The sequence below is a fragment of the Mytilus trossulus genome, chromosome 2 (assembly GCF_036588685.1).
Source record: "Mytilus trossulus isolate FHL-02 chromosome 2, PNRI_Mtr1.1.1.hap1, whole genome shotgun sequence".
In the NCBI taxonomy this organism is placed as follows: domain Eukaryota; kingdom Metazoa; phylum Mollusca; class Bivalvia; order Mytilida; family Mytilidae; genus Mytilus; species Mytilus trossulus.
Genome location: NC_086374.1, coordinates 77,799,176 through 77,814,485, shown reverse-complemented (window position 1 = coordinate 77,814,485; position 15,310 = coordinate 77,799,176). Strand labels below are relative to the sequence as shown.

Here is a 15,310-nt window from a genome sequence, read left to right as displayed (position 1 = left end):
ACATTTCAGTTGTAGCTAATGGTAATATTTTTGGTTAGCTTGCTTGTTAGCTGAACCGTGAAGTCATTGTTAGGCAAGATAATTTAAACTTCCCTCCTTTTAAAGTAGCTTAGTCCTACAGAGAGATAGACTTTTATCTGTTCGGGTAGTCTACAATTAAAGGAGGGAATTTTACCTTACCTAACAATGACTTCACGGTTCAGCTAACAAGCAAGCTAACCAAAGATATTACCATTAGCTACATACTGACTGAAATGTGCTGTAAAACAACCTATAAAAAAAAATACGGTCAACTCGACTTTTAGGAATCGATGAGCCATGTCGTTTAAATTCTTATTAATTTCATGTCTTCATATTTATATTGTTTCTGATGTTATTATGATGTATTTTATTTTTGTTAGGTTATTTATTATTTGTATGTAATGGAGAAGACGTTTTAAGTTGCAAAACTTGTGTCTTTTGTCAATGTTTTTGGACAATAAAATATGTTTAAACTACATGTCCTTTGTCCTTGGCCTCATTTTCATGGTTCAGTATCTACCTGAAAAAAAGTTAAGAATTTTTGTACTGTTAATTTCTTTGTTATTATGAGTAATAGGATAACTATATTTGGCCCGTCGGACAGCTTTCACTTGACCTCGACCTCATTTCACAGATCAGTGAACAAAGTTAAGTTTTGGTGGTCAAGTCCATATCTCAGATACCACCATAAGCAATTGCTCTATTATATTCGGTGTATAGAAGGACTGTTATGTGTACATGTCCAACTGGCAGGTGTCATCTGTCCTTGACCTCATTTTCATGGTTCAGTGGTTATAGTTAAGTTTTTGTGTCTGTTTTTCTTATACTGTATGCAAAAGTTCTACTATATTTGGTGTATGGAATGATTGTAAGGTGTACATGTCTAGCGAGCAGGTGTTATCTAACCTTGACCTCATTTTCATGGTTCAGTGGTCAAAGTTAAGTTTTTGAGTTTGGTCTTTTTTTCTAATACTATATGCAATAGACTATATTTGGTGTATGGAAATATTTTATGATGTACACACCAGTCTCGCACCTTTTTTTTTTTTACCTTGACCTCATTTCCAAGGTTCATTGGTCAATATTTAGTTTTCTTGGTTAAGTCTGTTTCTAAGAAACTATAAGCAATAGGTCAACTATCTTTAGTGAATTGAATGATTGTAAGGTGTACACGTATTTCTTGTTCAGTTTATATGACCTTGATCTATTTTTTGTGTTAAGTTTATGTGATATAAAAAAAAAGATGTGGTATGATTGCCAATAAGACAACTGTCCACAAGGTAAGCTATAAAGCGTTATAGTAAAGCTTTAAATTAAGGACTATCAACATACTATCAATGATTAGTAAAGAATGTGAGATATTTCAGCGTGAGCACTCTTGTGTTTTCTTTTACAAGTGCTTTTCAAACTTCTGGTTGCAAGTTTGTTTATTGCTTTTTGAGTGAATTTGACTTATTTTAACAATCGTAAAGTGTTCTCAAATCATTAACGTTACAAGCAATTTCAACTTTTGTTTGGTGATTGAAAACAGGTTTTTCCTTAAAAAAAAACCCGGTAAAGATCACACACGATTTAAAATTACGAGTTTCATTAGTAACCATAAGTTTTTTACTTGTCCAACTTGTAGGTTTCATCTGACCTTGACCACATTTTCATGTTTCAGTTTTCAAATTTCAGTTTATTTGGTGTATGGAAATATAGTAAGGTGTATATGTCCAACTGACAGTTGTCATCGGACCTTGACCTCATTTTCATGGTTCAGTTCTCAAATTTAAGTTTTTGAGTTTTGGTCTTTTACTATATGCATTAGGTCAACTTTATTTGGTGTATAGAAATATTTTATGATGAACATGTAAGTCATGCAGGTTTAAATCAACTTGACCTTATTTTCATGGTCCATTGCTCAGTGTTAAGTTTTTGTGTTTTAGTCTGTTTTTCTTAAACTTTAAGCAGTAGATCATATATTTAGTGTATCGAATGATTGTAAGGTGTACTTTAGTTTCTCGTTTGGATTATATGACCTGGACCTCATTTTCTTGGATTATGTTAAGTTTATGTGATAGTCATAGTAAAACTTTATATTTAAGACTTTAAACATAATATCAATGGTTAGTAAAGAAGGCTAGACATTTAAGCGTGTGTACTCTTGTTTAATTTAAGAGGGCTTATTTGACCTTCAATCAAAAGAATCCCATGTCAAGAACAGTGAAAATAGTCAATATTCAACATGACTTCTATTAACTCATCACTAACAACAAATAGGCAATTTGACCAGCCACCTATACATTTCTAGATTGTACATTAGCTAAAATCTACAGCATGGGGGCCTGGTATATTTTATATGGGGTTAGGAGAAATGGCTCATTCTAATACAAGGTATGTGGTGTTATAAAAACAATACAGCATTGAGGAAAAATCTGAAACATTTCAACGAAGAAATTGATGATGAATCAGTGAAATAAATGCAGAAAACACTTGAAGGAGGCTCGCGGGTGTAAAATTTTTATACAAAAATCAAACGTTTATTTTTCATTACAAATTTTATCAATTACCTTAAGAAGCTGTTACTTTATCATATGGTACAAATATTATTCCAAAAAATCAATACGTGTTGGCCCCAGGTGACTTTTACAATGTAGATATCATTGAAAAAGCTCCAAATTATCTCCCTTTGGTGCAAAAATGCCATTTTTTGGCATTAAAATTTAAATATCATTTTTAACTCATCGGTGACCTATATTTTTTATTGTTATTTTCGAAAAAGCTGTACATAAACTAAATAATCGTAAAATTTTAGCAATTTCTGTAATTTAGTTCTATTTTAATTTCTATATTACCGCTTTTTCTCCTATTAGTTCAACAGAAAAAAGGACATTAGCAAAAATGTATGCTTTTTTCGAAGACAGATTGTGAGCGTAAATGATCGGTGACCCCATTTTGTTATTTCATTTTTAGCTCACCTGGCCTAAAAGGCCATGTGAGCTTTTCTCATCACTTGGCGTCCGTCGTCGTCGTCGACGTCGTCGTCAACAATTTTTCAAACATCTTCTCCTCTGAAACTACTGAATGGATTTGAATGAAACTTAATATGATTGTTCCTTAGTATATCCTGCACAAAATGTGCGCTTCGATTTTTGATCCGTCAAAAAAACATGGCCGCCGTTACTTAAAATAGAACATAGGGGTCAAATGCAGTTTTTGGCTTATATCTCAAAAACGAAAGCATTTAGAGCAAATCTGACATGGGGTAAAAATGTTCATTAGGTCAAGATCTATCAGCCCTGAAATTTTCAGATGAATCAAACAAACCATTGTTGGGTTGCTGCCACTTAATTGGTAATTTTAAGGAAATTTTGCAGTTTTTGGTCATTATCTTGAATATTATTATAGATAAAGTTTAACTGCAAACAGCAAAAAAGATCAGCAAAGTAAGATCTACAAATAAGTTAATATGACCAAAATTGTCAATTGACCCCTTAAGGGGTTATTGTCCTTTAATGACAATTTTTCACAATTTGTTCATCATATTTGCTAACTTTAAAAAATCTTCTCCTCTGAAACTACTGAATGGATTTGGTTTAAACTCAGCATGATTGTTCCTTAGATTATCCTGCACAAAGTGTGTGCTTTGATTTTTGATCCGTCAAAAAACATGGCCGCCGTTACTTAAAATAGAACATAGGGGTCAAATGCAGTGTTTGGCTTATATCTCAAAAACGAAAGCATTTAGAGCAAATCTGACATGGGGTAAAAATGTTCATTAGGTCAAGATCTATCAGCCCTGAAATTTTCAGATGAATCAAACAAACCATTGTTGGGTTGCTGCCACTTAATTGTTAATTTTAAGGAAATTTTTCAGTTTTTGGTCATTATCTTGAATATTATTATAGATAAAGATAAACTGTTAACAGCAAAAAAGATCAGCAAAGTAAGATCTACAAATAAGTTTATATGACCAAAATTGTCAATTGACCCCTTAATGGGTTATTGTCCTTTAATGACAATTTTTCACAATTTGTTCATCATATTTGCTAACTTTAATCAAAGAGCTGAAAGCTCTGAAGAAAAATGACGCCACTGTCTCTAATATTGGGATCGTTTTTATGCAAGTCTTGATTTTCACATACCGTAATTAGTTTAACAATGCAACATGTATCGTAAGCATATAATTGATATTCGTATATGTGTGTGTGTGTGAAGTGAAGGTGACAACTGGCTGGTTTTTTAAGACAAATGAATAGGTCAAGACTAGCTGAATTGTACAAATAAATACCGTAGAAAGGCTTGTATATTTCTCACTGGTACATAGTCTGAATCTGAGTCCGTTCGCTTCCATTCACGTTTGCGCCCACTCATTTTCACCCCTTTCACTTTCACACCCTACATGTTCGCACCCAATCTTAATTGGTTTTGTGTTTAATAACTATGTAAGCAAGTGTTTTCTTATAAGTATAATTGTTGTCATTGTCTCAAAATAAAGTGAGACAGCAATTTTTTTTTGTGTTGAATAAATCTTAATTATGTTTTGGATAAGGTATTGCTAAAAATAATAATAATCCTTTCTAAATAAAGTGGTATTTTGTCAACGTTTTATTTTGTGTTGAATAACTCTTAATCATGTTTTGGTTAGTGTATTGCTATAACTTGTTTCATTGAGATTCTTACTATGTTTGTTTCTGCGTGTTGAATAAATTTTATCATGTTTTGGTTATATTAGTGGATTGCTATATTTTGGTTTCTATGTTTTATTGTTTCGTTGTTTCAGATCAATGGGACCAAGCTGTTAAAAACAATTATCTTTTGTGTTTTTTCCTTTAAAATCTTCAATGTTTTACTCATACCAAGCTATAAATACATTCAGTATTTACACCAAAGCAATTTAAAACAACAACCATAATTTTCCAATTATTCAACTTGAATTTGAATTAAAATTGGGCGTGAATGAGTAGAGTGTGAATGTGCGAACGTGTAGGGTGCGAAAATGTATTGGGCACAAACAGACCTGATGCCACACAGTCTGAACCCCCTTCTCCCACAAAATATTAAGTAAATAATCTTTTTGTTACTGCTATCAAAGGTCTAATGAAACTCAGATAGTTTCAAACATTTGTCAAAGAATTCTAGTCAAACTGGCACCTAGTTAAATTGGCACCTGAACGTCCTAGGAAGGCGTCCCAGAAAAATAATAAAATAGCCTTGCCAGACGTCATAATTATTTGGACTAATACATGAGATATTGTGTATTTTTCTGCATTATTTTAACCAGTTGAGCATTTTACAGGATTGTTGGTTTAATGCTGTTTAAACTTTACTGAAAAACAAACACCTTAAATTTGCTAATTATTTGGCATGAAAGTTTGATTTATTGAAAGGGACTCATAGTTTTCCATTTTATTTTAATAATTGACTTGTTTTTACAATTACACAAATTGTCTAATTGTTAAAACAACAGCTTTGGTAAGGGCTTCGTTGTTTACCTTTATACACTACATATTCACTTTCGTTTCGTGGTTTACCAAAATACACAACATATTCACTATGTACTTGGTAACAGTAATTAATTAATTGAATAGAAAATATTATATCAAATATTATTGGATGCCGAATTGACGTCGAATAGGTGCCGATTTGACTAGATGCCAATTTAACCAGGTGCCGACTTGACTTGTACGTTTCAATTCCTCTGCGATCGTTTGCGGTATTTTCTTGAGAAAACCTATTTTCCATCATCAAAGAGAAGAAGAAACTGCTTTAAAATGATTCTGGAACGCTTCATGATTGTTAAAATAAGTTTAATTCACTCAAAAACAATTTTAAAACTTGCGATTAAAAAACAGGAAGTTTCCAAAGCACGTGTAAAAGAAGAAATTAACCGGTGAGAGTGGAAATCCGTATATGACAGATATCCCTATAGTACGACTTTGAAAGTAAAACAGTTCAATCCTTTTGTAAAACAATCTTTAATATACCTATCACATTAATGTTTGAATGGTCTTAAGCTTATTCAAACCATATAAGTCGGTATGAAACACCAAAACGGAATGAACAATAACCGATTACGTTTTGTAGTTTACAAATTCTAAAACTGGTTCCCGTCAAACTACAACACTTTGTTCGAGTGTAGTGGAATGTAAGCAAAAACCAGTGTAAACTGGGTCCTGGCTGGTTTAATACTACACAATGATGCAAAATGATAACACAAGCAGATTCCAGTTTGTTTGGAAAATAGGAAATACGAAACCAAGCGCGGTAGGCAGAGCAATGGAATGAAGTTCAGGTCGGCAGTTATGGAACAATGACTGCGTCATTTTCCAAAAAATCTTCTCCTCTGAAACTACTGAATGGATTTGGTTAAAACTTAGCATGATTGTTCCTTAGATTATCCTACACAAAGTGTGTGCTTTGATTTTTGATCCGTCAAAAAACATGGCCGCCGTTACTTAAAATAGAACATAGGGGTCAAATGCAGTTTTTGGCTTATATCTCAAAAATGAAAGCATAAAGAGCAAATCTGACATGGAGTAAAAATGTTCATTAGGTCAATATCTATCAGCCAAGAAATTTTCAGATGAATCAAACATCCAATTGTTGGGTTGCTGCCACTTAATTGTTAATTTTAAGGAAATTTTGCAGTTTTTGGTCATTATCTTGAATATTATTATGGATAAAGATAAACTGTAAACAGCAAAAATGATCAGCAAAGTAAGATCTACAAATAAGTCAATATGACCAAAATTGTCAATTGACCTCTTTAGGAGTTATTGCCCTTTAAAGACTTTTTTCACAATTTGTTCATCATGTTGACTTACTTTAAAAAATCTTCTCTTTTGGAACTGCTGTATCAATTTCAGCCAAACTTAGGCTAAATGAGTTTCAGAGTTTCAGAGTATCTAGTATAAATTTTATATTTCATTTCCTTGCATGTCAAGAAACATAGCTCCTATGGCTAAAATAGAACATAGGAGAAAATGATTTTTTTTTGCTTTTGAAGAAAATAGGACGATTCAAAGAACATTTAAATAAATTGAAAAGCAAAAATAATCATTGATGAAAGATTAAACCAAAAAAAATCAGGTGAGCGATTCAGGCTCTTGAGAGCCTCTTGTTCTATAAGGTATAAGATAAAGTTGATTTATAGAAAAATATAGCGAAATCTTATATTAAATAAAAAAATTGATTTAGACCCGCGAGCCCCCTTAAATGCAAACAAGTTGTTTTAGTGTAGACAAATGGAAGTAGATTCTTTATATTGAAGACTTAATAACTTTGATAGGCCACTAGTCTAAATCCACATGTCCGTAAGATGAATTTGTTACAGTGCGCTAGCGTCCTTATACGATATATATGGGGTCAGTAAATTCATGTAAGAAGAGGCTAGTCCCAGATATTTGTGAGGTTTAGAGCTAGTCAAATAGTGGGAGATAAAATGCCAACATTGACAGAAAGCTGTACAAGATAAACTGACAATTCTGCAAATCAAGCAGGAAAACTATGTTATATGGAGAAGGTGTGCACCTAAGCTTGGACTGGTATGTGTATTTTTAGTTAATCATTTATAGCATATGAAATTAACAACAGATTTGTTTCAAAGCAATTTTACTTCCAACCAAAAAATACTCATCTTACAGAAAAATATTTTTTCCACTAAAACTTTGTTCTCCACAATATTTATAACTTCAATTAACAATCAAAATTACACCTTGTTTTCATAATTATACAACTTTCAAACATGTCAACTTACAATAACATAACAGAATATCAATTAAAGGTATGAACAATAAAGTCACATGGATGTAAAATGTATAGAAAATAAAAATTTAAGACACTGAAAAGCAAATTAAGATTGCATTTGATTTTATCTAGTGCATTATCCAAATATTTTATATATCTTATATGAACAAGATCTTTCCAATGTTTTTAAAATCTGGTTTTAAACCTTTAAATTATATAAATAAACTGACATATCACAATTAAAAATAAATTAATAAAATGCTGACTTAAAAAAGACATCAAACAATCAGTTATAAACAGCTGAGCTGAAAATCATCAATCCCAACAACAATATAAAGTTGAAGTAAATTATTTCAAACATACATATACTTGAGTGAAAGACTGCCTTAAATAAAGTTCCCTTAACTCTGAAATGACAAACTGAAAAAAATCAAAATTGAGATTTCTAAGAGAGATTTAATATTGCATACAAGTTTCATGAAAATAGATGAAAGCAGAAATGTCATATGTGATGCAACTGTTATATTAACCATGTCATTTTAAATAAAATCTTTGAGATAAGACTTTCTGGAAATGATATGTCATGCATCTTTTGTGATCAACATCTCTTTACAAGATATCTTTTTTAGGCAAGGCATTTACTAATATTCATATACCAAAGGGAGAGTAAATAATAACAAAATCTATTTTAAAAAGTGATGTATGATCATGAAAGTTGACATTTCTGTATCCAAGACTGATCAATGTAAAACTTAAGTTTGACATTATTTCGTCGACTGTTGAGAATTGTAAATAATAATATCTTGAAAAAAAATAATTTATAAGATTAAATAAAACAATACACTATGACATAAAACAATAAATAAGCTGGATAAAGCTGCACCAATGAAATTAAGAACTAAAATGTCTACTTATTACTTCTAGAGCGTTTGAACTATTTACAGGCAATAGCTTGTCAACAAAATAAGAGTGTCCTCACCCACAGATTTCTCTTCTAATCAATAATGTTATCATTACATTCATTGCAATCAATTACTGTAATTTACAAGTAAAATTAAAAAGCAATAGTTTCACTCCTCTGATGTCATAAACAATTAATGTTGTCACAATGTTGTAGATAACTTTGCTTCAAAACTTCATAGAAATTCAACTTGTGAACCTACAACATTGATAATTAACTCGTGTGCTAAATGAATTTCTGAATACATGTTATGTCCAGTCACTTGTCGAAATATTTTCATATTTATTTTTTCTTAGATTAGTTATTCTAAAGCAAGTTTAAATTAAGAAAAATATAAAACTGCAAGACTTAATTTGTTTCAAAGTTGAGTTTTTTTTTTTAGAATATGTCAGTTTTCGTAGTAAACAAATTAAATCAAATGCTTCGCTGAGCGCAGACTGATACAACTGCAGAGGTCGAAAACCCTGAACAGTTGGGGCAAGTTTGGACACAAAATAAATGGGGTCAAATATCTTAAAAATCTGTTGTGCAATACTGTGAAATTGAAGATTCTTCTTGAAACTTTTTACAAAAATTTAAAATATGTTCTCTCCTTTTGGACCCCTCATTCCTTAACTGTTCGTCCTATAACCCCTAAAATCAATCCCAACCTTTCTTTTGTGGTATGGAACTTTCTTGTAAAATTTCTAAGAGATGCATAGACTTTAACTAAAGTTAATATCCGGAAACGAAATGTGTCATTGGAAGAAGCTGACACAGAAGACACAATCATAGCATTATACAAACCCCAAAAATATTTTCGCAGTCCTATATAAATTAAATGTGCCTTTCACAATGTCAATCTTTTTATGAATATTTCCTTCAAGTTTATCTTGCTGTTTCTGTATTAATCAGTGCTAGTTATGTTACACTATAACTATATCAGAAAAGCTTACGATGCTGAAAACAAATCTTTATCACTTAAATATTATAAGGAATGTTTATAACTAAACAATTTTTTTCCTATAATGCAGTTTCTTCTCTCCTTCTTTCTTGATCGTTCAAACTCTGATGGCTTCCTTGGATGTTTTCATATCGAGCTTGATCTCGACATTCATCACGAACTCTCATCAGTAGTCTTTGAAGTTCACGGTTGTTTGGTGCAAGCTTTAATGCTTCTTTTAAGTCGTCTAAGGCTGAAGCACCTTGCCTGTTATCCCTCTTAGCACGTGCTCGAGCATAAAAGGCCTCAAAACTATTGGCTTTTATGTCCAAGGCTTTTGTGGCAAGTTCTATGGCACCTTCATAGTCCTGTAAAATAAAGGGCAACATTTCAATTACATACCTTTCATTTAGGAAATTTAATAAATAATAGGCTCCTTAGACAAAATTTTCACGAATATGTGCACAGGGAAGTCAATTTTGATTTCACTTTTTGTTATGGTATCGTGCATTATTTATTTTGTTTCTTGCATTAAGGATCTTGGTAATAAACTGTTTGGGGAAGTTTCTTGTACAAGAAAGGCACTAATGTTTTCTTTACAAATTCAGCCACCTTCTCTTTACCATTATAGTGACAACCTACAATATGGCAAAAGTTATGGTGTAGTCAAATAGTTTTCTTATTATCAACTAAAATTCAGAACTGGTGATAATATATCCTACTAACAGAGACCATATTTGCAGGAACTCTTTTAATAACAATTTATTTATAATTTTCATATTTAAAATGCAATTTTTTATACATATACATCTACTTACATTTACTTTACGTTTACACCTGGACAAGTTCAGCAGTAAATTAAGACGAAGTTCTTTAAATGTTTTGGTATCATCACATTCACCCCCTTCTGGGAACTTCTTTAAGGCATACTGGTATCTCTGGGCTGCCTCTTTTATACGGTTTTTCTGTATAGGAGAAACAAAGTAAAACTAAATATTTACTCTACACTGTTTTCTAAAATCTCCAAAGAGCATGTTTAGCTCACTTGATCTATATGTGTGTTTTTGACTAATGTTCTCCATAGAAATGAGATGTGCCAATGCGATTACAACTGCATACTAAATGCCATTGACTTATCATAAGTCTTCCCTTCAAACAAAGTCATGATGAGCTAGAGGCATCATATAATTCCCATGGAATTGAAACTTTCAAATGCCAATACATTGCAGCATGGTGCCTTAATTGAGCCAATTTTTTTCATGGCACTGGAAGATTATTTTTGTTGCACAACTTTTAACAACTTATATGAACGTCATTATCAAAGTTGTGTAACGTAAAAACATTAAAACGTGTTCAAAGTATATCACTGACTTAGCATCTAAAACTGATCTAATCACAAACTTTAACTGTGACATGTAAACCATGCAAAAGTTTCATAGTCAACAGACTATGACCAAGGGGGTTGGGCTAAATAATCTCTATGGAAATGAGATGTACTAATGTTTTTACAGCTGTATAACAAATATTTTTGACATTCCATTAAGTTCACCATAAAAAGGACCTAAACACAAACTTAAAAGTAAAATAACAAAAATACCAAACTCCAATGAAATTTCCAAATGGGAAAATCAAAATTTCAAACAGATCAAACGATTGAATAATTCATTGTTGACATCACCATTTTTTAATTGCAAGCAAGCATCTCTGGCCATTTTTCTAGTTCTACTTCAGAAAAAAATAGCTATCATTGACTTTTCATTAGTGATTCCGCACACTTATGCTTAGTTCAACCGTAATTCGAATCGAATTCGAATTAACTCATTCGAATTAGTTTAATTCTCATTCGAAACGTTTAACACCCTAACATCAATTCTAATTCGAATTACAATTGGCGTCAAATTCGTTTTACTGTCCAAACGACGTTAACCTTTATTCCGTATTGATTCGTATCGTATTTCTAATGCTAATTAGATAATTCGAATTACCCAATTTGAATTATAAAAGAAGAATGTGTGAACGCAATTAGCGAATTCCATCGCATTCGATTCAATTCAATTCCAATTAAACGTACGTGTGAAAGAGACATGACTTAATCCCCAAATTTGTTATTTTAACTATGAAAAACATTAAAAGTTAATAAGTTGCGACTGAGGGGGCGAAACCAACTGATCTCCATTGTAATGTAATGTACCATTATGCCTTTAATATGCATCTGCATACCTAATATCATCGACCAAACACCAGAGGTTAACCCTGAAACTGACCTTATAATAAACTTATACACTATAAATATACACTATGTCCATATTAAGTAAGCAAAAGTTTCAAGCAATATACCATACCCAAGGGGATGGTCCAAGTCAAGGTGAGACAAAAATAGATCAAAGACTAAAATTTGCCAGTTGTCCACAATGTTTCCTAAATAATGGAGAATGTTCTATACTGATAAAAAATTCAGAAATCTATACATTCCTCAAACAATTCAATAATCAGGTATACGACTTATGTGTTATCTTCCATGCCTATTTGCCAGCCCATTCTAAAATTGGACCAGTACTATATATTTTGTTATAAAAATAAAAAGCAGTTTAGCTCCACATAAAGGTTGAACTCTGAGCAGGGAACTGCTATTATTTGCAGGGGTGGATCCAGTCATGTTAAAGGGGGGGATCCCAACCCAGGACAAAAGGGAGGTTCCAACAATATTTCCCCATTCATATGCATTGATCATCCAAAAAAAGGGGTTCCAACCCCAGGAACCCACCCCCTGGATCCACCAATGATTTGAATTTGTCAAAGAAAAAGATTAATAATTAGGTCAAATGAAAGTAAGACAACATTAAAACCTGTAGAAAATCTGCCAAACATTAAAAAAATAAGAGGTGCAAACATCCTTAATTTGTAGGCATAATAATATTGAAAATTTTTCTCAACAAAAAATTGTTAGAGAGCAGTAGGTAGTTTATTATATAACAATACATATATCTTTGTAAAACATCTCATGTGTATCAAGAATGCTTATTTTATGGTGAACTTTTGACTACCTTATAGAGAATATTTCCATCTTCCATGAGCTTGTTGAGCAATAACAACATGACATCAGGTTTCCCTGCAGCCACTGCCCATGTCGTATGACCTAACTTGGCTCCTTTTCTCAGAAAGCTAACAACAACAGATGTATTCCGTCTATCAATTGCTCTATCTAAGGCTCTCATTCCATTTAGGTCTTCATGCTCAATATTGGCTCCTTGGTCTATCAAATATTGGACCTACAAATAATATATACATACATTCATACATATTTTGGCATAAAAAAGTTCTATATTTAAAATCATTTTACAATAGCAAAGTACTTTAATTAATATATTAACCGGTGTATGTCTCTGAAAGTGGTTGTTAATATAAATTTTGTACAAATGCCAAAATGAAAAGAACAATTATACAGCATGTTTTTGTTACAATTTTGAACCTTCAGGGGAGTTATGCACAACATATGCTGACATAAGTTATTTTCAAATTACAACATCTTTAATAGCAGTTTTTAGGGCTACAGTGATTATAATCACTATTTAGATTTTAAAAATACTAACAATTAATACTTAACATTGACCTTCTTTTGCTGTGTAACAACTGCCTTTTTACTTTACTGTCAGGTTGCAATATTAAAACATAATCTGAATGATTTCAAGAACTTACAACATGTGAATCTCCATGGAAGGCTGCCAGCTGTAATGGTGACCGCCCACACCTATCAGTATGGTGTAGATTTGATCCTCTCTCCTGTAAAGTCTGAATAATGTGTAGGTGTCCCTTCAGACATCCCCACGCCAGGGATGTTAGTCCCTCTTTGTCTACTGATTCTACTGATGCTCCTGAAAATGAAAGAGAACTAGAGGCTCTAAATAGCCTATGTCGCTCACCTTGGTCTATGTGAATATTAAACAAAGGAAGCAGATGGATTCATGACAAAATTGTCTTTTGGTGATGGTAATGTGTTTGCACATCTTACTTTTCTTGCTGCTTACAATTATCTCTATTTATAATGAACTTGGCCAAGAAGTTTTAGTGGAAAATGTTAGTAAAAATTTATAAATTAAGGGGTCAATCGACCATTTTGGTCATGTTGACTTATTTGTATATCTTACTTTGCTGAACATTATTGCTATTTACAGTTTATCTCTATCTATAATAATATTCAAGATAATAACCAAAAACAGCAAAATTTCCTTAAAATTACTAATTCAGGGGCAGCAACCCAACAACGGGTTGTAAGATTCATCTGAAAATTTGCTCTAATTGCTTTGGTCTTTGAGTTATAAGCCAAAAACTGCATTTTACCCGTATGTTCTATTTTTAGCCATGGCGGCCATCTTGGTTGGTTGGTCGGGTCACCGAAACACATTTTTTTAACTAGATACCCCAATGATAATTGTGACCAAGTTTGGTTTAATTTGGCCCAGTAGTTTCAGGAGAAGATTTTTTTTTAAAATTAACGACGCTGGTCGCAAAGTGATGGGGAAAAGCTCACTTGCCAGGTGAGCTAAAAAATCAATAAATTAAAGAACACCCAGAAATACCAAAATGCTTTTTTTGTCATATTTTTTTAGATACAGATGAAAACTTATTCTCCATCTATACTATTAAACGAGAAGACCTCATTTTGGGTGTCGCTTCTCTTCTTTCCACAATAAATTAATCATCATGCCTCTGTGTCCTATGGGTACAGTGCATAATCGCATTTGTCATCCATTCATATGATTATTCAGATTGAGTTATTTTGGGTAAAAAAAGAGAAAAAAGACGTCCGGATATGTTTCTGTCATTGGGCAAAATTTTAAGTCAGATCAGACTTCCGGCTTGCATTTTTTCTGTATACTTTGAACATACATTAATACTATGAAACAGTGTATTTTCTGTCTTCTATCCGTCATTGGACGAAATTTAAGTCAGATCAGACCTCCGGTTGCGTTTTTCTTTTTACTTTGAAACAAATGCATATACTACTAATAAAGTGTATTTTCTGTCTGATATCATTTTCAAGTTTACTATCCACGGCAGTCCGGGTTTTTTAATAGAGAGGGTCTGAATACTATATCAATGACTGCTGTAGATCAATTATTAAACTGAGAATTAACTGTAAAAATAAAATACACTTTCGGGATGTCTGGAACAGGTGTTTTTAAGATCGAAATTTCAGGATTGACCATTTCGGGATCCGAGATTTCTTTTTTCGAATTTCGGGATGTCGAGATATTTAATATGTATAATAAATTCAGAACCCCTGGATTTTATATTTTTAAGCCCGGGATATTGGGATCAGGGCCCCTCCGCAGTGGCGGAAATTTTCATACGCAGGGGCCCGTTGACTGCCGAAGAGAGGTCTGCTCCGGTCATGCTTCAGTGATTCCCTATATCCGCCTCTGCCATGAACCCCTTTTTAATGAATGTTCATAATATACAGATAAGCGCTAAAATTATTCATGTGTCATTAAAAATAATAAAGAACAAACAAAAAAAAAGGATTTTTATGTGGAAAAAGGAGGAGCCGGGCTAGAAAAACAATTATCCTGTCCCAAATTACCTATGACTTTTGATACCTTTTCTGAAATTCTCAAGTCACTAAATGTTTTACAAAAAAAGAAGATGTGGGATGAATGCCAATGAGACAGCTCTCC

General features: G+C 32.4%; 1 protein-coding gene across 2 annotated transcripts in view; it reads right to left on the bottom strand.

Annotated features, from left to right (window-relative positions):
- Positions 1–7,600: 7,600 nt before the first annotated feature.
- Positions 7,601–15,310, bottom strand: part of LOC134708041 (protein TANC1-like) — a 78,697-nt gene continuing 70,987 nt past the window's right edge. For both annotated transcript variants that reach the window (XM_063568293.1, XM_063568294.1), the window contains exons 16-19: positions 13,332–13,507; positions 12,680–12,904; positions 10,454–10,600; positions 7,601–10,003 (exon numbers count right to left, since the gene is read on the bottom strand). In XM_063568293.1, coding sequence (XP_063424363.1) covers positions 9,716–10,003; positions 10,454–10,600; positions 12,680–12,904; positions 13,332–13,507 — 836 coding nt within the window. In that variant the 3' untranslated portion in view covers positions 7,601–9,715. The remainder of the gene's footprint in view (positions 10,004–10,453; positions 10,601–12,679; positions 12,905–13,331; positions 13,508–15,310) is intronic.